Here is a 25523-nt window from a genome sequence, read left to right as displayed (position 1 = left end):
TCTTTGTGTTTGTCACATTTGAAATGTAAATCCACTCCGTTCCTTTGTCTGCAGCCCGCGGACAAGTAATCAGGGCGATAAGGATTCGCTGACGATAAATTCTGGATACACTTTCGCCGACTCGTCGCTACTTTTCTGCGTTTTGCTCTATTCTTCTTCGCTCTAGCTGGATTAGAATATTTTATGCATTCCGTCTGGTTTTGAATACATTTTATCTGTTTTTTCTTCCGGCGTAGGGTAATAAATCCTTGAATAAGTATCCTTCGCGACGGGGTCCTTTTATCGAAAATTGGGGAATAATTGCTACTAGAAAATTACATTCAAATTGAGGATTTGAGGGAATTCCTAATAGCACGCTTCTATTTTTCCACATTGGAAAGCCTACTTTTCAATTTTCGTGGTGAATTTCGTCATAGAAAATATGAATAAAATTATTTGTCATGCCTTTTAAGTGGTTTTAAATATACTTTGCCTTGTTTTCTTTTCTGGTTAGAAGTGCTTTCGAACAAAGGCGTTTTACCAGAAAGTGGAAAATAATTGCCACAAAAAATATTGTGTTTCATTTAAGGCAATTTATTACATTAGGCAAATTTGTTCTCCTAAATCTTTCTAAAGAAAGATATAATAAAACTTGTTTAATAAAAACGCGATATTTTTATACTTACGAAATATTTCTTTGGTTGCTACATTAATTATAATTGGATTTAATTTATTGTATAAATACATATACAGGGTGTATTAGAAAGATTGATTGATTTAGATCAACTTACCTGCATATAAAATTCAACCCTAACTGACATACAGGGTCGTCCAGTTTCGGAATCGGTCGTCCAGTTTCCAGATGCGGAAACTTTAGGGGTCGATAGAGATTCAAAAAATAATATGAGTTTGCTATATAAACTATATTCGAGAAATGCTTAGTTAAGGAAATACAAGGTGTTCAAGATTGGTTTAAAAAAATCAAATTTATTAATTGTTGCCAAACGACTAAAAATATTTCAATGAAATTTTGTGGACGGTAACTACCATCTGGAGAGCACGTTTTGCAATTAAAAATATTATTTTTAGTTTTGCCAGTGGCGTCCGTAGCATGTTTCTCTATATCTCTATGAAAAAATTGGTACGCCACTGCTTTTTCATAAAATAAAAACCAGTTTTGGATTATTCATTCAATTTGGAAGAAAAAAGCTCTCTTTTGATTTTTCCACATTTTTCAGCGTTTTGAAAGTGATTTCTGAAAAACAATTGAGCAAGTACTTACGACAAAATAATAAGTTTTCGAGTAAAAAAATCAAAAACCCTTTTAACACACATTTAAAACAGATTTAATTAGTGGCGTGCAATAACAACAGAATAAACTACAAACTAAGTTCGAGAAATTGCTCGAAATGTAACCCACCCACCTCAATACAATTTCGACATTCTATAACTAATGAATTTATTACAGCAAATACTTCATTTGACTTTCGCCGCATATCATTGCAGGCTTCCTGAATCCTTAAAACGAAATAATCTCTTGTTAATACTGGAGTAGCGTAAACTTTGTATTATATCCCACCTCAATACAATTTCGACATTTTGTAACTAATGAATTTATTACAGCAAATACTTCATTTGACATCATTTCAGGCTTCCTGAATCCTTAAAAATAATCTCTTGTTAATACTGGAGTAGCGTAAACTTTGTATTATACATTTCCCCAAACGTAAAAGTTGATTAAGATCCGATGATCTAGGGGCCAGGCGATTAGTCCAATACCATTAACCACGTCATGATTCATGTAATTCCTCCCTAGCCGACCAATCCAACTACAAACATTAACATAAAAAAAAACTCCCAACCATTTACGAAAAAATCATTTTGAAATGAACTTGACCGAATTTCTCGAGGATTATCGTGTGCCCAACGTAGGTATTATGGTAATTCGTTATTCCATGTCTTATGAATGAGGAGACATCCGTCCACAGAATTTTGTGCAAAAAGACGGGATTTTCTTCCGTCGAGTTTAAAAGCTACTGGCAAAACCTCATTCATTTTTCAGCATCCCCAGAGTGTAAATCCTCGTAATGTTTGTAATATTTGAGACTTAGAATTTGTAGTAACTGAGCTGCCCTGTGAGAGGTGAGCCTCGGATTGTCATCAAAAGTACAAAGAATACGATTCCGATTGTTATTGCGACGGTTTCTGTTATGTTCATTATTAAAGCGCAGGCCAAAGTTACGAAACTTTTGATATGTTCCAATGAAGGCACGAGCATCTGGAATTCTTCTATTTAGATAACGTCTTCGATATTCACGAACAGCTGCTTCCGCATTTTCATCACAAAATCAAACAAAAACAAAAATGAATATCCGTATTCTTCCTTACTAGAAAATATTTTTCAGAATAACACTAATTTGTTATTACGGATGCCACTGGCAAAACTAAAAATAATATTTTTCATTGCAAAATGTGCTCCCTCGATGTCAGTTAACGTCTACAAAATTTCGTTGAAATCTCTTTAGCGGTTTGGCTACAATTAATAAATTAGATTTTTTTAAATAATTTTAATTTTAATAAATTAGATTTTTTAAAACAAGCTTGAACACCTTGTATTACCTTAACGAAGCATTTCTCGAATATAGTTTATATAGCAAACTCATCTTATTTTTTGAATATCTATCGGTCCCTGAAGTTACTGGTCCGGTCCGGTTACCGGTCCCTGGTAATTTTCTCATGGCACAATTTGATACATTTATTTTCAGCAGGAATTTTTGAGCACATAATGAATTATTGAAATGGATTTTACTAGAAAACGGCTCATGCTATTAAAATCTAACAAGAGTACCTTTTTTACGCAAAATATGATAAATTTTCATAATTTCGATTCAGGATGTTGAAAAAATAGAGTACAAAAAAAAAATTGTAAAATTTGTCCCATGGTCCCGCATTTTCTTAGGCCCCTGTAGCAAATTTTGATTTGTATATTATGCCAATTATTAAGCATATGAATAGTAATATAACCCCAAAATTTCACGATTTAATATTAGACCGTTTTGAAGTTATACAATAAAAACTGTTTCCTGAGTTACCCCTTCAAGGGGCTGTATCTACCTTAAGATCCGACACTGACAAAAACCCTACTAAGGTTTACATCATATTTCGACATGTTTTACATACTCTCTAATTTTGAGTACTTATTTCGTTAACACCTTGTATAAAGAAAATAACACAAAAAGTATTATTTTTTATTCTGAGTTAAATTTTGTAATGTAAAATTTGCTTCCACACTCTTTAACTTAACGAAACATTTTAAAAAAGAAAGTTTCGTCTATTGTCTGTGAAAATTAGCGAAAAATAAATTTTCGTTTTAAACCTTAATGAAGAATAAAAAGGAAAAATTCACGTCTGCGAGAAACGTTTTTGTCGATTAATCCCATTTTTCTGCGGAATAAAACTGATTAAATAAGACTCATGTTTTATTATCCGGACCTTCCAGGCTTGGAATTAATCTCGGAACTTGGCAGTATTTCTACCAATACATTTCAGTAATGCAATTATTTAACTTGAATTATGACTTTAATTTTAGGTAGAAAATATAATTGTTCTTAGTATCTTAAATTTATTACCCAGCTAATAATAGACACAGCACATGGTGCTCTAAAGGAAGAGCAAAAGTATAACTTTAAACAGAACGCTGCCTTTCATCAGCGGTCATTTTTTTTTAGGTATTTCCTATTTCTTTAATTAAATAATTTAAGGGCAAGCCTGGAATCTCTACCAACTAAAAACCACGAAAAGATATAAATACGCGCATCACTATAAATATTTGAAAATGTAATTCCTATTTCAAACGAAGGCTGAAGCTGAAGTACAGCGCGCTGATTAGGTCAGTGTTTGTAAAGGGTATAATAAAAATAACGCAGGATTTGTATTGTGCGATATTTTCATTTCGAAGAATTGGCAGCACTGTGTAGGGTCACATGCAGTAAACGACAAAATGGAGTAATATACGACGGATGAGCAAGTGAAGATTTTGAAAATCCATTACAAGTACCGAGAGTGTGTAGCTGAGACTGTGCATAAGTTACGTGGAATTTTAGATAGAAGCAAAGCCCCGAATGAAACAGATTAAAGAAAATATTGCTACGGTGAGTCATAATGTGCCGGAACTTAAAATTTCCAAAGCATAATGCAGCGGATTCTAACAAAAGATATGTATCTTAATCCAGCAAATGAATGTCTGCCTGTGGAGAAACACCTTTTCATGAGATGATGGATTTTTGAAACTATACTAACTAACTAATTAGTTTAATGTCTAAAAACAATATACATACAAAGAAATACCCTTTTCAATTTTTTAAAAGGAATACTCAGTAAAAAATTTTGCGTTTATTTTGTAACACTCTGTACTCTAAAATTTGTGTTGTGGTATAGTAAGCAGTTAATTTGTCTAGTGGCTTCATTGGACGGTAAGGTCCTTACTAACCTAATGGTCTTTACCAGGGAGTTACAACTTCACCGAACAACTGTAAACTACAAATTGTTACACTGTTCGCCATAACTCACCTTTATTGCGGTACTATATTAATAGGTAAATGTAGAGAAATTGCCTGTTGAGATCAAAATATTGATTAGTTACAGGCAACCGTTAATTATTATTCCAACCTTGAGACTGCTATGAATATGTATAGTGTAATTATGGTATTTAGTTTCAAATTTATCTATACAGGGTGTCTCTTTACTTGACTGCCAAACTACAGGACGTTCCTTAGCCAAAATTGACAGAAAAAGTTAAAATGAACTTAGGAAGATTAACAGCTTGAAGATGATATTTTGCAATAGCTTATTTTGAATATCTTCCAGTTGAAGTAACAGTATCATATCTGGTTTACTTTTGAAAAAGTAATATAAAAGAGTAAATCCATGGTATGTAATTATTTGCTTTACAAAACTCTTGGGGTGTGAATGTTGTCATTGTTATTTAACTCTACTAAACTAACAACGAAACAAATAGGAATCTCAAAGTGGAAAAAATCGTAAAAAATGCAGAAATTTTCGTAGAAAATTTATAAAAATTTAACACAACTACGTGTATGTTTCAACAAAGTAGAAAACGAATATATATAACAAAATAAAATTTTCTTAAATACAATTGTTTCAGTGTTTATATAAATTTTCAGTTCCTTCATCCAAAAATCCACATCTACACAATTTTCGAAAAACAAGTGTTTCAGTAATTTCATGCAGAACAGATCCGGAGATTTGTGGAAACGCTGCGTTCATCTCCTCCAAATCGACGGTCGCCACGACGCATTTCTTCGATCTTGCTCACCATCTCACCAGTCACAATTGAGAAACGCCCACCCCTTTATTCATGATGAACCACACCACTTGTACACGTTAGTACGATTCATCACACTGTCACCGTCAACAGTTTTGATTTAGTTAAAAGTCTGGAACGGCGTCTTTTCTTTTGCAAGAAGAAACCGAAATAGCGGCACTCATTTCAACGCGCCACTACAACAACAGTTCTCAACTGACTGAGACAAGTGAGTGCGCGTACTGCTCCCAACAAATTTGGCCTTGAATTCAGTGTTGCCAACTTTGTCGAAAACAAAAACCACGGAGCACCAGAGTCTCAGTACTCTTACTTTGTGGATATGTCTCGTATATTGTCATTTCGACTATTTTTCTTGGACTAGATTACTGGTAGGGTGTATTCACGTGTGATCTTTTACACTGCTTCTACGTTTGATGTTCTGGTAGTACCGGGCCAGGGCCGGCGCCAGGGTATTTGGCACCTGAAGCAAATATTTGCTTGCCGCCCATTGGAACAACAAATTTATTAATAAAAAGTTTTAAAAATAAAAAAAAACATTTCAATAGGCAAAAATAAATAAAAAATATATTTTAGCAAAAAAAAACATACAGAAATTATAAGAAACATCTTATAAAAAATAAAACTGATATTCCAATAAAACCAAAAATAAAAAATATTCAATAAAAACAAAAAAGAAACTAAATAATGTCAAAACAAATTAATAAAATAATCAAAATGCTCAATATTAAGTGAAAATGTGCTCAATAATTTCACTCAATGTACAGTGTAATGCCTCTAGTTACGTACTAAAGGAAATTTATATGGAATGGTGATTTTGTAGAAGAAAATTATTAAAATTATTAATCTGTAGATTAGCTCTATTCCACAATCTGATTAGATAAAAAAATTGGTGTCGTCTGGTTGTACCAAGCCAAACTTCCATTAAGAAATTTAAAACAGTAGAGCGAATGAGCTCGAGGCATTGAAAATTCCAGAAGGCGATACAAAACTGGGGTAACGGCGGAGGGAGTAGTTGTATTGGTGCGTGAAAATGTTTATTTCAAGAGGAATATCGAGCGACATCAATTATTTATAGCCCACGGGGAGGAAATATGTATAATGTTATATGTCTCTTGAGAATGCGTTCCAATTTTGGGGTGCTCCCGCGGAATAACTAGTTCATTTTGAATTGATAGTTGAGATTACCTTGAAGTCGATTAGAATTATAATTGCGTTATCAGTTCATTTTCAGACTTAGCTTTCGTGCACCTTAATTGGGAATAATTAATCGTAACTATCACGACTGTTTTGCGCTGATAAATTTATTCATGGAATTTTCGCGAGTCCTTTAATTTTCAATCAATTTTTTAAAAGAATTTCTGGAGTACAAGTACTAACAAAAAAACCAAGACCGTACTGGTCAGCTGATTTGAGTGTATAAGCTGGTAGAAATGATGTATACCTAAGTCAAAAAGGAATTCGCAATATCAGCAACAGCGTAAAACAAAACTATTCTTGATTAAATTTATGCAATTCATCAATTTCATGAAGAACCTCGCAAATTAATCACATATAAATTGTCAGTGCAAAACCTTACTATTGCTAACGTTGGAAATTTTGGTGTTTGTGTGATGGTGCGGGTTGTAAGAGGATGATCGCAGGGAAGAGTACAGTCTCTACTACTTTGAAATACTACTGAATAAGTAGGAACACCAAACCAAAAGTATGCAGATGATTTACTCTTTCTTATTCGATTTAAAAGTTTAATAAAGGAACAAATGAAGAAGACCATAGTCCATCCTAATAAACTGTCGGGAAATAAAACGTTGTCTTGTATTCAGATTTCCACAAATATTTTTCACTAATTGATGTGATAGAATAAAAGGTATGTTAATAAAATTGTCAATAGTTTCCGCCCGTATGTTACTTTTGATTTAAAGTAAGTGAATTAAAAGTGAAATAAAAAAATGCAGATCTTCTGAAAAAATTAAGACACCATTTTGAATAAACGTATCTCGAATATATTCCGTAATTAGATACAGACAATTTAATAAACTGCCACTTCTACTTTCTGCGCTTTTGAAGGCTCGAAATTTTTAATTTGAATGGCAATAGAACCGGCTCCCTTAAAATGAGCAATTACGGCCAAGTAATAGAATCTGTCATTTTAATTTTATATTACTTTTTCCAGACTTTTACGAACTTGTCTAATATTTCATAACTTTTTTACGAAATAATACCCCCTAGCCAATGTAATTTGTTCAATGTAGCCCCAAGGAGCCCTTTTTTAACATTTTCTTGCGAAATGCATTAAATTTTGCAAAGTTTGAACCACTAAGATTAATGGCACTATCCTTAACTTGAGGCGTATGGAAATCTCAATACAAGGGAAAATTGAACTTGGTAAGGAGTTATTCGTCAAACTTTATCAAGTTTCCAGGTGTAAAAAAGGTCATTTATTTAATCTGTCTCAATATGTCTATACCTCTGCCATTATTTAATTTGAAATCGTAAAAAGAAAAAGTTATGATTAAAGGGTACTATTTATAGTAAAAAAATAGAACAGAAGACGAGTTAAAAGAGCACAAGGAAAGAAAATAGGAAGAGAAGAAAGATAAAGATTTCTATCTTCATAAATTGAATATATATTTAGAGAGATGCATTATACAGGGTGATTCGGAACTTATGCAAAAAAAATGTACAGGGGGCTCTTAAACTTCAGAAAAACACACGTGTGGTCGGCGTACAATCCACATGCAGATATTCTTTTATCGTTTTATTTAATTACTTTTTCCCTATGAGGACATACAGTGTTTAAATCTCAGAAGATAAACATGTACCAAGAAGAAAACCTGGTTTGAAAGACACCCTATATTTCTCAAGTAATTAGATTTTGTTTGTTATATTTTAAGCACTTTCGCATTATGTATGTAACAGTCCTTTACAAAATATATTCCATGAAGACGATAAAAAACCTCAAAGTGTATTAATTAATATTGAAACAAACCTCCCCTAATCTAATTTTAAATGATGCGCAAAAACAGTACACTATCCGCATGACAATGTAACGGTATAATATCGTTACGTTAATAAAATTGTATACGGCATAAACCGATTAAATGGATGTGACTAATCCCGTGAGATTTTACACCGCGCCCACAACTGATTTGATTAAAATTCTCTACAAGTTCAACAGTAACTCATAATTGAAGCTGTGTGTGTATGATACCGACTGGAACAGCAACAAAGTTTCCTATTTGTATTTCTACCAAGGCGTGAGTAAAGGTTTGCAAGAAGTATATAATCGGTTCAATCGGTTTATTTATATTTAAGTAAAATGGTAGACTGTGTAGGTCAGAGGACAGTATCGACCACCTATACAGATTTCCCTCTGTGTAAACATGCTGGTTGTGGAGATTTATTATATCCCCCAATTTCATAAAGCAGGATCCGTTTGTGAAAATAATTTTGTTGTGGAAGATCATATCTCCAGCTTATATTGGAGAATAATCTGCGAGAATTGAAGACGAGCGACAGGATCAAGGGGTTCACTATACTTTTGGGAATTATAATCTGCCTCTATATTAATCTGATACTGTTGCTGGGTTCTTTCGACCATTTCCAGAATGTATTCTTCCACAATGGGTTTTAGAGCTCGACGAGGACGTCTGGCACCTCTCTGTTAGTGTTAAACTGACCAGTTTGTTGAAGACATCTTTCAATATGGCGGGGGTTTAGTTACGCCACGTTTTAAGTCGCGTGACCCACACTAGATTTTTTAAACTGATGCGGTTTGGTTTACTGAAATCTTCGTACGAATTGCTTTGACTAAGTATTTCACTTACACATTGTATGTGTTTTCCAATTTTCCCTCAGTACTAAACAGATTGACATTTTCTAGAGATTTTAGCATCAAATAAGCATTTAAGTCTTCAGCACTCACCTGGCTTAGAAGTGATGCGTTTTGACATGAAGTTTTTTTCTTAAAGCGGCTGAGATTACCTCTTAAATACTTTAGATTGAATGGGACACATCCTGTATTCCTGCGTTCTAGAATACATAGCGTTCCTAGCGTTCTTAATGAGAGTGTCTTATAGTACCTCTGACATAATGTACCTATACAAATTCAGTAAATATTTACATTTAATTATTTAAATTATCAGCTCTAGATACGTCAAACATCTTCAGCTACATTTGATTCTGGCATAAAATGAAACAAGGGACAACCTTTTAAAGCTAACATAGACTGAAAACTTTTGTACACAACTACGAAGGAACTGAATGAAAATTGCTTAATTTTAATTCGAAGCTCCTAGAAGTCTACTTGATAAATTAGACATTTAATCAAAATTCTCAGTTGCAGCTACCTCCCTAAATTAAACGAGAAATACGTGAGGTGCATCTAGTTATTTTTAGTTAGAGGATTGGGTAAACCTTCCGAACTTTGTCCATTTGTCTCTAATCTAATTACGCCACTAATTAGAACTCTGACATTTGCACCCTTATATACATACGAAGTAAAACCGAAACGGTACAGTTAATCAGCCTCGGATGGGACTAGGTTTTATGTCTTTCTAGCAAAGGAATTCTAGACGGTTCAGAAAAATTAGTTTCCTGCTATTGGCAAATCAATTTTGTATAATAGTTGGAAATCGATAAATCAAATCAATTTGATATTTGAAACACTTTGTGTAGAATATTCTTATTATGAACAGTCTCTAAGATATTGGAGGCAAAGAAGAACTTTCAGCGCATCACTGTTTTGACTGCTATCATAAGAGGCAAGTAATTAAAAAACAAGAATTGTTAAATCACATTGTTGCAAGAATCTTTGTGTCTTACATTGTGACAGATTTCTACTGCTTTGGAACATTCCTAGTTACTTCTCCTCAGACCTAAGAATAGCTTTTACAAAGAAGCTTTTTGGTGCGGATTTTGATCAATTTTTAAGCACCTCTACTACTGTTTTCATGATGTAATTTTCTATCCTCGCAAATGTTTCTTCAGGAAGTAAGAAACGATATCAGGAAGGAAATACTCTCCGCCTCACATTTAGTTATGATATTGAAAAAATTTAATAATCAAATCTCGGTTGAAAAAGTTCAATATGACAGTGTTACTATCTCACTTCCCTTCCAAAAAGGAGATTTTGTGCAAATGTAATATTAAAGAATTCTAGTAGTATTTAAGAACATTCACTTTTATTTTGATGAAATATTTTAAAATATTTATTAATTTAAACGTAAACAAAATAATTTTATAATCAACAATAATGTTTACATAAGTTTGGATGGAACACGTGTCTATGAGAAAATAATGATGTTCTTGATATCGCAAATATGATGTTCAAATACATAATATTGATTCGAATGCTCCGCTGCTCACATAAAATATTTTATCTCTTCCTATTTAATATCAGGATGGCCTCGAATCTCATCGAAAACAATGAACTGAAACTGAATTCCTACAGCCAAATGAACAACTGTACGCTTTGTTGTGCATTTTTAGTAATACCAGGAAAAATTTTATGAACAATTTTGATATGAGTTTAAAATTGACAAATATGTTATTCATTCGCGTATGTATATATTAGGTGTTCGTTATCCATAAAATATATTTTATTTATTTTTTAATCCCAACAGCTCTGTAAGTTCCAAACCTTTAATAATTAGACACTGTAGGTACACTTCGGCATTTTTGATGTTCTACCTTAAGATTTTTTTTACTTCCTTATGAAGAAAGGGTTACCTTATACAAGTGGTGCATAAATAACAATTATAACTGACTGTATTTTAATATGTAAATTTTCATCTTTGTATTTTGTTTCAGGAAAATATTTCGCTAGTGATACCCTGGGTAATTGGTTTCATAACATTTATGGCTTTAGAGGCGGTATCGATGGTGTACTCCAACGTCCTTAGGGATCATGTAAATAAAGTAAGTATTCTCTTTACCAAAAGCCAAATTCGTCTAATAACATACGCCCAAGGACTAGATATTCGTGCTAAGTACACTCGATATTTAGATATTATAACAAAAAATGTTTCGTACCGATTTTGTTGAGGGCTTTACTTAAGTATTAAAAATTAATTTAACATATATGTATATTCACTATCAGCGTCATTTTACAATAATATGTACACATGTCTGTCTACCTCTGATCTGTGGCTTCGCATCGATCAATTTATTCGATACGTATTTAGCGGCACAATCCTGGTTTTTTCAGTCAGTAGCATTGCGCATTGTGAGCATAGAGCGGCACACGGCTTACCATAGATTTAGCATGTCTGCTACTACAACACGTATTGCCGGTTACTAGCATAATAAAGATTACTACTGTTTGTGTATTTGATTGTCGGCACAAAATTTCCGATCTCTAATCATTAGTTAACACAATTCTATGTTAATCTCTTGTATTTTTTACTTTTTTAAAATGAAATTAAATGATTCTATAAAATTAATATAATTTCCTCGTTCCAATAACGGGAATGGTGACAAGCGAGAAAAAAATATTGACGTTTAAGCGGAAAAAGGGATCTCCGTTTGAGATAAAATTATGTTACTTCCTTCCTTAGTTTTTGTATTAATTCATCAAAAAATACCACTGCCTCTGACATCGAAAACGATTCAGTCTGATTGCTGCCATTGAGATCGCATAAAAGTGTTTGATGCTATCTGTGTCCGTAAAGACGGCTATATTATCGATTAGGATGAAAGTTAAATATTCCCTACGGAGTAAGGGGTCTTTGGGATATCGCCTATTACAAATTTTCCACTGCCATTTATTTCCTGTCCGTTGGTTTATTTATTGCACTCGTATAATCACATAACCTGACACAGACGTATCCATCAAAATTACGAGTTGAGTTTTTAGGCAATAAAAGCCATTACCTTTCAATAGTTTGACCTCTCTGATACCATAAATTTTCGTTTACTGTTATAGATTGGGGTTATATATTACTATAATGTTCATAGAGCATATACGGATAGGTATACCAAAAACGATTCTGCCTGGAAAGGGAGACAATATCTTCAATGGGTGACTTACAAATTTTAGTTTAGGGCTTAAAAATATTTATGTACAAATGGCTTATTCTTTTGTGATTGTAAATAAGACCGAAACGTAATTTTTATAAATGTCATGTTATAGGTTTGTTATATTTTGCTTTTCTTCTTTTGCTCACAATAAACTTAGATATATTATTACTATGGTATAAAAAGGTAGACTGACATAGACGGAGTTTATATACTATTGTATCATTAAAGTTAAATTTATTACTTTCTTATAGATCTAGCGTATTTTATGTTATGGACTTTCAAAGCAATACAATCTGTCCCACTTTACAAATCTTTCTAATTAAATTTATTAATAATTCAGAGTTTATGTGCACAGCCTTGAAAACTAATTCACAAACCTTCTTTCAGACAAAGTTAATGACATTTATCCGCCTGCATGAGCCAAAGTTTTCAATCTCTTAAACAAGGTATAAAAAAGACGGGAAACTTTGTTAATTAGATGAAAGTTTTATAGGAGCGATAAAAGCAAACCATTAAACCTACTTTCGTAACATATTACGTAGTATAGTATTTTTTTGTAAATAGGCACATAAGTAGTCTCAGGAGGTCTAAGTTAAAATTTACTGGTGTATTGTACATAAAAACTAAGGGTACTACCTTGACAAAACATGTATCATGAAATACTCTATTTTTAGGTTACTAGGTGTCGAGCATTTATAAAAAAGTGACTATGTTTCAAATTCGGTATGATATATCCTTTTTTGGGCACCTGTTATCTGGCAAAATTTCAGTTTAACCAGTGAGGTGCTATTGAGGTTTGCAGACTCTTTATTTAAAAAAAAATAATAATAATACACCATTGGCTTTATGTGACAGTTAACAACGGCCTCAAATAACACAGACCAATATATATTTCCGAAGGATTTAGGTCCGCTGAATCCGAATCTGGCAGCAGAATTGCTCTATCACGTCAGGTTTTTGAGATATCCTAACCTAAACGTGCAAAAAACACTGTTTTTCGTCATATTTGAGGTTATGTAGTAATGCCACCTATTTTTATTTTTTTTTTTTCAAAAAACTAATGCACTGAATTTAAAAGTACAAGTCTCCCTCCTTCGAATGCCGTTGAGTTTGCTCAAATGTCTTTTTTTTTTTGTTGAGATATCACATGTTGAAATTTTTAAGTTTCTCAGTTTCTTAATATGCGAAAATCTACTAAGGAGCCCTTAGACATCAAGCAGTCGATTGCAATTCAGAAACTTCATACCCATACGGTTTGTGGGTTTGGAGTTGGTGGGCTTGGTGTTTGTTAGCTTGGAGTTTGTAGGTTCGGTTTTTGTGGGATTGGGGTTTGTGGGTTTTAGGGATTGTGGGTATGGGGTTTGTGGGTTTGTGGATTTAGAGTTTGTGAGTTTGAATTCGTATGTATCGAAGGTTTCTGAGTATGAAGTGTCTGAACTACAATCAACTGTTTGACGTCTAAGGGATCCTTGGTAGATTTTCGCATATTAAGAAACTTAGAAATTTCAACATGTGATGTTGAATATCTCAACGCAAAAATGCATTACTACATAATCCCAAATATGACGAAAAACAGTGTTTTTTGCACTTTTAGGTTAGGATATCTCAAAAACGTGACGTGATGGAGCAATTCTGCGGCCAGATTCGGATTCAGCGCACCAAAATCTTTCGGGAATGCATATTAGTGTGTCTCCAAGTTTTTTAAAAACTAACTTTATTATTATGTAGAATACATCAGTAAATTTTGACTTAAACAGACCCCCTGTATATAAACTTCATCATGTTAAAGCCCTTCCTTCCGAAGAAAGATTGACAGCCCTGTCTAATTAAGTTGTCCCAGTAGTTTTTGTCTTCTACTGAAACGAATAATAAAATATATTGTATTTGGAGCAACATAGGGCAATTTGAAATTCTGATTTTTTCCGCAATAGTCGTAAACACAATAAGCAGCGAATGAGAACCTGTAACCTGAATACCAAATGTAGTTCGATTTTAGGGTTGCTGACTAGGGTTGTTCTATAAATTTGTATATTTGTTTCAGGAATTCGACGCCCTTTGTAAAGCGGAGGTGGCGTTTTTTGTAACAAGAACATTGATTAATGTAAGTATGTAATAGTTAGTTATTTTATCGATAAGTAGGATATTGGTTCCTATAGAAAATGGTTCATGCTTTTATTAAATATTACTCTGTGTTTTATAGATCCATAATTTAGAAAAAAAAAACAGTTTCATCCAAAACAAACATTGAAATGCAGAAATATGTTTATTAATTTATGTCAAACGAATTTCCTGTTTTATTCAAAGCAATGTTACGCTATTGTATTATTATTTAATGATTTCTTAAAAGGTTTGTCACTGGCGACATTTTCAGTTGCAATTCTGCAAGAGCTTTGAAGCAAGAGTAGCAAAAAATTACCATCACTTTATTGTTTTGAGAAACAAATAGATTTAGATAAAATTCAAGGTTTATTAATATGCGTACAATCTCTTCCAGCATATCTACCTACTGTCTGACATAACTTACATAGTTTTTTTGGTTAGACGTGCAAAATTTTTAGTTCAATTCTTTTTTGTCTAAACAGATCCAAAAACTATCGCCAAAAGTTGTAATATAAACTTTAGAAACATCTCGTACTGTTTAACAAAAAAAACAACCTTTAATTATGTATTAGTTAATTACTTTTCTGGTATATTGTAACGTTGATGGCACACTTAATCTTCAAAATTCTTCGAAGTAATCACTTGATATGAGATTATTAAACTTTAATAAACTTCAACAGCAAGAGTCCACCAACAATTATTTTTCCTTACTGTACAATATCCATTCTTTCGCATTGGTTAACGCCAACAAACTATTCTTGGTGCTAAGGTAGTATGTTTTGTATATTCTTTTTCGTGTTTTCGAATTTTCTCGGCCTTTGGTAAAGCATTCAAGTCCAATATAGTTCAATTATTATATTACAGAAACTGGTAAATTCACAATAAAAGATCTAATGAAATAATGAATTAGGTAGGTAAGCTTTCGTAACAATATTGTTATATTATACTATCACAATCTTTTGTTAAATGTACATAAAATTGCTTTTAGAGAAAAATTTATCTCATTCCTGTATTATTAATTATACAGCTAAAAGGTCTATTTGCAATGCTTGGCGTATATTTAGTGAGACATCTGGAGTATGAATATGAAAATTTTATTATTCGGAGCAGGCGTGATATAGAATTCCATTTGAAAATTAAATCGTGGCGTTCCAATTTTGTCTTGTGTAAGTAAAAAAAACACTAAACTTCAAGCAGTTTTTTATTATAATAAAGGTTGAATAATAAATTATTCACCATATGTATACAAAAAAAATTATTAAATTCTCACTTACCAGTATAGAAGTTGAAATACTGTACTATTGTATAATTCAGCAAATCAAAGCTAAATAATATTATGCTTGTTAACACTTTCAGATTTCTGCAAACTTCAACTAAGTTCAGCGGTTTCAACTTGGCTTTAGTTCAATTTTCTGTATTTAGATAATTACTTAATTAATTTAGAGTTTGATATGATTACCTCACTTACCTCACTTACAATGATTGGCATCTTTAATCAGTTATATAGACTATGCTATCAACAATAACACAAAATATTTAATAATTTAGTGAGATTATTTGTGCGTAATACAGTATTTAAAAATTTACTCTCACTGAAACGCAAATGGTCTTAAACATTTATTAAATGTGTAAATAATATTTATATAAAGATACAAACAAAATTTCAAACAATCGTTGTAATTTGTAGTTAAATAAAAACGCTTATTAATAGACCGGGAGATATTAGACTGAAGTTCGACGACGTCTTTCTCGTTTATGCCTCTGAGAGTACTGAAAGGTAACCGAGAGACAAGTACAATAAACTAAATTTAAAAGATGGGCTGCGGGACACCTTTGTGAAAATTCAATTTTCCTTTTCAAAAAAATAATGTGTACAGCGACGTATTTCTCACTTATGCCATGTTCGTAAGTTGAAGAGAAGTATCGATTTTATCACAAAATTTTTTTGGCATAAGTGTCGCAAGGGACCTAAAAATGGAAAACTTTGTAAGAAAATGTGGAAAAACATCTTTATTTGTCTACCAATTTCTCATTAATGCCAATTAGAAATATGACATTATTATATTCGAAAAGCTCATAAAAAACATTGGCATAAGTCCTACTAAGGACTAAAGAAAATAGAGCTTTGGAAAAGCTGCGGAAAATTTTTATTTTCATTCTATAACTTTCTCATTTATGCCGTTGAAAATTTATGATACTTACTATAAATAATGTACTGTGTCAAGTAGGCATCACTCCTCTATGGGTTCAATATGAAGGCATAAGTCTCAAAGTTGTAGGAAAATTCATGAAAATTTTTACGTCTTTCTCGCTTATGCCATTTTGCATGCACGTAGGAAACTACATTATAAAGTCATATAAATGTAGGCATAAGTCCACATTGGATTTTCATGTTGTAAATTAATTTGAATTTTAATATGAGTCAGGTCGACAAAGTAGAAAAATTATAGAAAATTGCCACAATTTTCTCGTTTATGCCGTTTTGTACACGAGTAGAAAATATTATTAAAAGCCACTTTCAAGAGTGGCATGAATGCCACAAGGTACCGTCGTATGTAAAATTTTTTAAAAAGTTGTCAAAAATTACAAATTGCGGTTATTTCCTCGCCTGCGCAATTTTCGATATACTTAAATTAATTTAAAAAATGTATGATAAATAATGCAAGTGTCGGAGAAGATATCTATATAAAAAATGAATATTTCTAACTATAAAAGGGAATAAAAAATTTAAAATAAAAAAAATTTCATGAAAAAGAGAAAGCTTTATATTGGGTTTAGTTTGATTTTTCGACATGTTATTTTTTATTACGATAATTCTTAATAACTTATAATAAAGCTGGTAGTAAGGCCTTTATTTTGATCCGTTTTCATCAAGAGCTGCAGATAAAACTGTTTGAAATTTGAAAATGTAAAAAATCATAAAACCGAAAAAACTTTTTATTTTTGATATGCTTTAATTTTAAGTTAATAAAAATTTGTATTATTTTAAGTGTTATTGTTTGTGTTAGTTATAATTAAAAATTAGTAATTCAAAGTCTTTGAGGAAGCATTCTGACAATTGAGTTGGCAGCGGTTTTTCAATTCAATTACTATTACTTAAATAAATCTTTTAATATAAAAATAAAATGTATAAAAGTACAAATTAAGTAATTAAGGTACAAAGTACCAGAAACAAAAAACAAAATTCAATATACATGATATTAAATCAGTTATAAATCAGTTTCTTCCCTATGTATTCTAGCTTAATTATTTCTTCTTCTTCTTCTTCTTCTTCTACCTTAGTCGGCTCAATTCAAGTAGATCATCCTTGCACTGAAGCGGTTAATTCAAATTATATAATATTTTTAATTTTTAAAATTTAAATATATTGTTCATAAATACGTATGGTCTATTGTGATAAAATACTCTACTCATTTACGAACAAACGAGAAATTTGTGGCAATATTATATAATTTTTCTTTTTCTGATCATGACTCAAAGAATAATTAAAAATCATTTCTAATATGTGGGGACTTAAGCCGAAATAGTTTATTATTAACTTTCATTAAATACATGAATTACTTATATTTATAAAAATTAAAAATACGCTAAATGCAAGTAAGTATAAGTATTTCGAAAATTGCGTAGGCGATGAAATAAACTTTTTAAAAATTTTTACATACGACGGTACCTTGTGGCATTCATGCCACTCTTGAAAATGGCTTTTAGTAATATTTTCTACTCGTGTACGAAACGGCATAAACGAGAAAATTGTGGCAATTTTCTATTATTTTTCTACTTTGTCGACCTGACTCGTATTAAAATTCAAATTAATTTACAACATGAAAATCCAATGTGGACTTATGCCTACATTTATATGACTTTATAATGTAGTTTCCTACGTGCATGCAAAATGGCATAAGCGAGAAAGACGTAAAAATTTTCATGAATTTTCCTACAACTTTTCAAAAAATTTTTAGCATATAGTCCTCACCAGGGACTTATGCCCTTTAAAAAAAATGAATACTTTCATTTTTTTCTTTGCAATAAGCTTTAATTTATTCACGAGAAAAACGTTGACCAAAACGAAAAATTTTCCGCAGCTTTTCCAAAGCCCTATTTTCTTTAGTCCTTAGTAGGACTTATGCCAATGTTTTTTATGAGCTTTTCGAATATAATAATGTCATATTTCTAATTGGCATTAATGAGAAATTGGTAGACAAATAAAGATGTTTTTCCACATTTTCTTACAAAGTTTTCCATTTTTAGGTCCCTTGCGACACTTATGCCAAAAAAATTTTGTGATAAAATCGATACTTCTCTTCAACTTACGAACATGGCATAAGTGAGAAATACGTCGCTGTACACATTATTTTTTTGAAAAGGAAAATTGAATTTTCACAAAGGTGTCCCGCAGTCCATCTTTTAAATTTAGTTTATTGTACTTATCTCTCGGTTACCTGTCAGTACTCTCAGAGGCATAAACGAGAAAGACGTCGTCGAACTTCAGTCTAATATCTCCCGGTCTATAATGATTTAGAACGGGCTTTTCAATATTATATTGCTTTGTTTCGATCTGAAGATGTAGTTTGTTTGATTACGAAATAAGTTCCACATTGGTAAATTTATTATTTCTGCTCTGCTTCTTCTGCTTCACAGATGGTTGGCTAAATGCCTTTGAGCATCGGCTACTACTTTTGGCGAATAAAAACAAAATCTGAAATCCGTTTTACTCTATAAATCTTTCGTTGTAGAAAAAAACAGAACGCTGTTTTTCAGAAGACTCGCCCAATTTAAAATCATCTAGTGCTATGCCAATTTGCAGTGATTTTGAGCTATTTATTTAAAAAATTCTGTATGTATGTCACGCACAATTTGTTGTGCTATTTCACTTCATCTTCTTATTAGGTTGGAAGGAACGTTCAAATAGCTGGAAACTAGTTCGAATTTTTTCCGCCCGAGCAGCCACCATTGCAGATGTTAAATTGAACAGAGACAAATATAAGACAATTTGTTTTCGCTCGGTTGCGGTGGAATCCGGTAAAATACCTTACTTAGCCTGCTTTGATGTGCGTGTGTTTTATTACCGCAGACGACAGCGAAAAAGGAAAACAATAAATTTTACAAGTCCGCGCGTTTCAAGTTTACTGGAAAATTGCCTACTCATGTGATCAAAAGCCCCCAGCCAGGCACTCAGGCCTGAAACTTCGCAAACAAAGTGTGCAAGTCTTTAGTTTTATTAACTTCTGAGGGGTTTTCCACCTTAGGTGTCATTAATTTTAGATTCCTTGAGAACAAGTGGGCTCTGTTTTCTGACCACGTACTTAGTTTTTTAGTTAAAAACTTAAGGTGTAAATCTAAATCGTTAATGCCATGTTCTTAGAAAAAAACCTTTTGTTCCAATGTATATTTTTCAAAATAAAATTTACAACAATCAAATCAAAAGAACAAATTGTGTTTTTCGAAAAATATCAGCCTGAACAGATACAGCTGACAGTAATATATGGCGAATCAACCCATCAAAATATATCAGTAGGCACTCATCAAAATAAAACCTTAAGCGCACCCACAGGGCCTAGCCCAAGAACAACAAGGGCAGGTCAATGATTTCTAGCTAGGGCTAAGGTAATGAAAGATAATTTTGTAATTGGCGGCAATTAGACCACGCCATAACAACCCGAAAAACCATCTTAAAACGGCAATAATATTGTTTCAGTTAATCAAAATATTTGTGAAAACAGTAAAACTATAACGTCGTTTAAGAATATTTATATAAAGATAGTTTTGCTTGCGACTTTACGTAATCCTAAATTTCGAATACTGATCCAATTGTACTTTTCGCAAATGTTTGGAAAAAGTCAAGTGCCCCTCTCATTTTCAAATTATTTCACGATAAATAGATAAATATAGCTCATTCTGCACATTTCAATTTAATTTCATTGCCTCCTGAAACTTCCACGGCAATTATTTTTTCTTCCACGTGCGACTGTCTGAAAACATATTTTCTGCCGGCCTGAAATTGTCATTCCTGAAAAATTTACCCGGCTTCTATATAATAAAATGAGAACCATGAAATGTGTATACATTCAAAGTTTGATTTGGTTGGGAATCCATAAAACTGAAATTGTGCGAAAAACTCTTCAGTCTGCGTGTCACATCCGATTCGAAGAGTACATAAAGTTGTGTAAAATGGGGTCTGCATTAAGTCGACTTCCGTTTCACAGTCGACTAGGTTCATTAAATAATTTTGTTTATTCCTTCCACGGCTTTTGACAAAGTAATGGTGGATCCACATAGATTCTAAAAGTTATAAATTACAGCTAAGGCACAAGAGAAAGTCATATTTGAATTGGAATAAATTATATACACATACAGGGTGTTTCTGAAATAAGTGCGTTCCTCGAAAAGGGTGAATGAAGGCACGAAAATAAGCAACTGATAGTCTAAAACAATATAGTTGTTTATGATGTTTTCTTTTTCATATCAGCCAGTTATTGATCCGAAAACATTTTATACGCGGGCTAAGTAATACTGCAACACACAACGCACGTGCACAAGATGCACAGGGTCGACTTACATTTACGGTTAATTTTATTAATTAATTTTCTCGAAAATAGAACCATTTAAAGCATCAGTTGCCTGTATTTAGGATAGTTTTCAATTTATTAAGCTATGGCTTATCTACCTGGTCGCTAACAGTAACAATTTTATATTTCACTTCTTTAACTTTAGCTGGGAATCTTTGACCAGACCCTGTAGTTTTAGGGCTAGGCTATCAGAACTCCTAGGCTCCAAACCAAAATACAAAATACGATCGATGTAGTGAAATTTTACAATTTGACTTAATGTTCTAGGGATAATAAAAAAATAGAATGAAATACTGATAGTCGCCCCCTAAAAGGACCCGTTGAATGCTCTGGTACTTAAGTCTATATTTAAAATATGATTAAGATATCTCAAAACCTTTTAATATATAAATGTGATAGCTATTTTATCGAATTTAAAAGGATATATCCCCTTTATTATTTATTTCGGAATACTTAAATTTAAAACCACCCTATATATTTCTGAATTTATTTGTACAATTTAGTTTTTGACAAAAGAAAAATAAGGGTGATTCACAAATGGCTCAGGCTTTTTTCGAAAAACATAAGAGAGTAGTAATTTGTAGAAAATAGAAAGACGAATCCGAAAGCATGTAAATTTTAGGAAAAGCCCTCGAATTTTGGTTTACATAAATAAATGTGACCAATTTCAAATTATTTCACTTACTAGTTTTTAAATTATTTAAAAAAATAAAAAATATATGTTGAATTTTAACACCCTGTATCTTTCTAACGAAGCGTCCTAGATAAAAGCTTTATAGGAAAGACTTCCCTTAAAATTCACCAAAGAATACGAGGTTTCATTTTTGGTCACCATTTGTGAATCACTCTGTATATTCCACGTACGCAGTTGTCATTGATTTCCTTTGTCACCAAAAAACTGTATTATACATAGTTAATACCCTGTATACTTTGAAAGCAAATGGAAAGGCAAGGCAAATAAAAATAACCATAACTCGTAATCTAATTCCGAAGTAATATTCATGGCGAGGGACCCTTTAACTTCGTTTTTAAACTTTAATAGGCCATAAATTTGCATATTGGCTTAAAAAATATTATTGGATTAATCCAATTCTTTTTTCGCTCTGGGATCGGAGGATTATTATCTAATTTGCAGTTTGCAAAGCACGGAGAAAGAAAGTTTTTCCTCAAATAATGCAATGTAAGTGAAATGAAATCCCATCAATAATATCGAAAAGAGTTATTTGCACAATCACGAAATAATAAGTAAATAACAATAATAACTAATAGTTAATCATTCAATGTTTGTGCATTCGTGGCTCTTATTGTTCACAAATTTAGACAAAACGGCACTTATTATTCGTATATTTAACTGAAATAATGTATATAGCAAAAGTATGTAATATTAGGAATAATACATAAAAAGTAACAAACTAATAAAAATAACATACAGGGTGTTTGGTAAATCGATGCATTCCTTGCAGGAGGTTATAGTACAAGTGATTTGTGATATATTTTCTCAATGTACCATATTCCGAAAACGCTTAGTTTCCGATCTACAGGGTGTTAAAGTTTTAATAAAAAAATGCAATTTTAAAAATATTGCGGAAACCGCTCAGAATATTTTAATGAAATTTTACAGGCTTTGACAGTTAACAACAATACATGTTTTACGATAAAAATATTGTTTTTAGTTTCACCAGTGGCGTGCGCACAGGCATATCTCTGGACATTTTTAAAGAAAAAAATTATACGCCACTAATATTTCTTAAAATAAATATTATTTTTGCATTCCTTGTTCAATTTGGAAGAGAAAAGGTATCTTGTCTGTTTTTCTTACAACGCACCGTTTTCGCGTAAAAAAATTAATATCGATTTATTGCATGGCGTAATCCGGTTTCAATAATTAGAAAAATAGCAGAAACTATGCACTTAGGTTTTTTTTTTACCAATTTTATTACAACACGTTATTACTAAAAAGAAACTGTCTCCCAAAAAACGTGGAAGTTCATCCACTCTACATAAAAGAAGCAGCATCAACATGTATTTTTTATAATATATTCTAAGAAAGTCTATTTCCGCCACCTACGTCAATTTCCGTTGCCAGAAGGCGATTTCATCGTTGTTTATGTAAACATGGGCACCCCTAATCTGAAAATTATGCCGAACCCCCATTTTGTCATGGGTAAGGACCTTCAACGTGCCTGACATTGCAAAGACACGAAACCTTACGGCATTGCATCCCTTCGAAGGGTTTTACTTGCCCAGTTAAGGAAAATTTCTGTGGTGGTGACAGGGGTGGGGAATCCTAGTCCCTGAATTTGGAGATGCTGACAGCTATACTACTTGACATTCTTACTAAAAACTAATATGAAGCATTTGTGTGGTACTTTCCCTTTCGACAGTGTTTGTTTTTCTGTGATATAAGTTTCAATACTTATAAGCACATGTTGGGTTTATTTATGTGGGTACCTTGCCACTACTGAAATAAGAAAATGGGAACAAAACAGAATTCTAGTAATAGAAATAAAAGAATAGTATTTACATACTATACTTCACAGCTATAGAATAGAATAAAAGAAATAATCTAATTCAAGTAATTGCTTTTCTAATAATTTTTAACGAAGGATTTTGTTAACACTCTTAACTAGACCCCCATTTATTTCAGGAATCCTATCATCCTTGTTAGTTCACTTTTCTTATATCCCATATACAGCCGTGTAGCAATATACGTCTGCCCAAAGAAAAATGAATATTTTGAAATAACTCTCTATCATTGCAGGTAATCGCTATCAGCGGGGTGATGAGGTTCTGCAATCTGCTGCGAGCGGGAATTACTTGGAAGGGCCCCGAGGTGATCGAACTATGATCTAGGAATTCCCTGGGGTTCGATGATGAAGACTACGAGTGCGATTCAGACAGTGACTGTTCTTTACTCGTCAGGGTGTCTTCTTCCGGGTCGGGTAGTTTCAGCAGCAATTCCGAGTTCGTCTGACATATGAGGTGCTCCAGGGGTTGAATTTGTGATTTTTAATGACAAAATACAAAAATTTATTTTTATTTGCAGAACTGGAATAAAGCTGAATCCTTTTTTAATAAAACATTTACAAGTTAAGTTTCGTAAATATTAAAACAATCCAGTTCAATTCCTTTGAGAGTACTTGAAAATGAAAATTATACAACTCAGTTTAAAAAGTTAAATTTCTCTCCCAATTTTCTTCCTAGGGTGCTGCAATATTTCACCTATAAAATCCTACAGGCGACAAGGTGTTTATTTGAACCTCAAAAGCTTCGTTTTTGAGATGCAGAGTAATACATTTTTTGTTTTCTTTTAATTATATTATTGATATTTACTTTTCACATTTTTGAAAATAATTCATTCAAATCTGGTATATTAAAACTTTTATACTTGAAAATTTATAAAATAAATTGATTCCACAAGAAAAAAAAAATAAAACTGTATTTGAAAAATGTTCGAATGACATGTTTTCTTTTTCAGTCAGAGAATCGCATACACAATTTTATTACAGGAATATTGCAACCCCTTGTATATTTTAGATACAAGAATAAATTATTTTTATCATATTTTCAGTTTGAAGAGGTAAATTTACAACCATGGAACGACAAATAAAAAATGTGTATTTCCTGAATGTATGTATATAGGGCGAAGTACTAGTGTAGCAAAGTGCAGTGTCTAGATTATTATGCAAAAACTAGAACGGATAGAAATGGAGTATCATATTTATATATTTAAAATGAAGTATCATTATTAAATATTTAAGTTTCGAAGTTTAACATTAAGTAAAAATGAAGAAGCGTTTCCTTCGGATTTTAAAATACAAGGTACTGAAATTTAAAAAAATACCTAAATATCAAAAGGTGACATTGAAATGAAATTCTGTGAACACAGAATATGAATAAAGTTGAATTCAAAGTAAAAAAAATTCCAGCCCATGTCAGTAGCGTAAATATGAAGTGTCTAGTTTAGCTAAAAAAAATTATGGCCAAGAAATGGAAATATTTTGCATAGCTTATCATTTTAATATAAATTAACAACATTTAAAGGGTTAAGATAAATAAATATAGACCTATTTTAAGAGGTTTTATAAAAACGCTCCCATACCTCATTATAATTTTGGATTTATTTGAGTTTTTAATTTTGAATTCGTTGTCATACCATATTGACGTATTGATGCTTTTCAACTTTTATCTGAACATTTAGTATTTCGAATAATAAGTGAGTTACTGCACTTTGCCACATGGACAGACTTGTATAAGTAAGCCCACTTATTTTATAACGACCTTACAAATACATATACTTTCCTCCTACAATCTTGTCTCACATCTGGAAAATGTATATACTATTTTTTTATTTTCGTTCCTCCTGTAATTATTTTTCTTCTTTTTCATGCAATATATTATCATTGTTAAATTTATATTTAATTTTATATTACTGTTTGAAATTGCAAATATTTATTTCTAGTTTACTCTAATATTCTGTCGTTTTCAGTAACTCAAAATATGTTTATCCTATTTAT

At 32.0% G+C, this 25523-nt stretch overlaps 1 protein-coding gene across 1 annotated transcript in view; it reads left to right on the top strand.

The window, feature by feature from the left end:
- LOC108912143 overlaps window positions 1-23854 on the top strand; it is a 106271-nt gene extending 82417 nt beyond the window's left edge. Inside the window, exons 4-6 of the mRNA XM_018717309.1 lie at window positions 11132-11239; window positions 14382-14441; window positions 23768-23854. Of these exons, the coding sequence (XP_018572825.1) occupies window positions 11132-11239; window positions 14382-14441; window positions 23768-23854 (255 nt within the window). The remainder of the gene's footprint in view (window positions 1-11131; window positions 11240-14381; window positions 14442-23767) is intronic.
- Window positions 23855-25523: the final 1669 nt, after the last annotated feature.

This window comes from Anoplophora glabripennis, unplaced genomic scaffold (genome assembly GCF_000390285.2).
Source record: "Anoplophora glabripennis isolate ALB-LARVAE unplaced genomic scaffold, Agla_2.0 scaffold351, whole genome shotgun sequence".
Classification (NCBI taxonomy): domain Eukaryota; kingdom Metazoa; phylum Arthropoda; class Insecta; order Coleoptera; family Cerambycidae; genus Anoplophora; species Anoplophora glabripennis.
The sequence above is the reverse complement of the archived record's forward strand: the minus strand, read 5'-3'. Positions and strand labels throughout refer to the sequence as shown.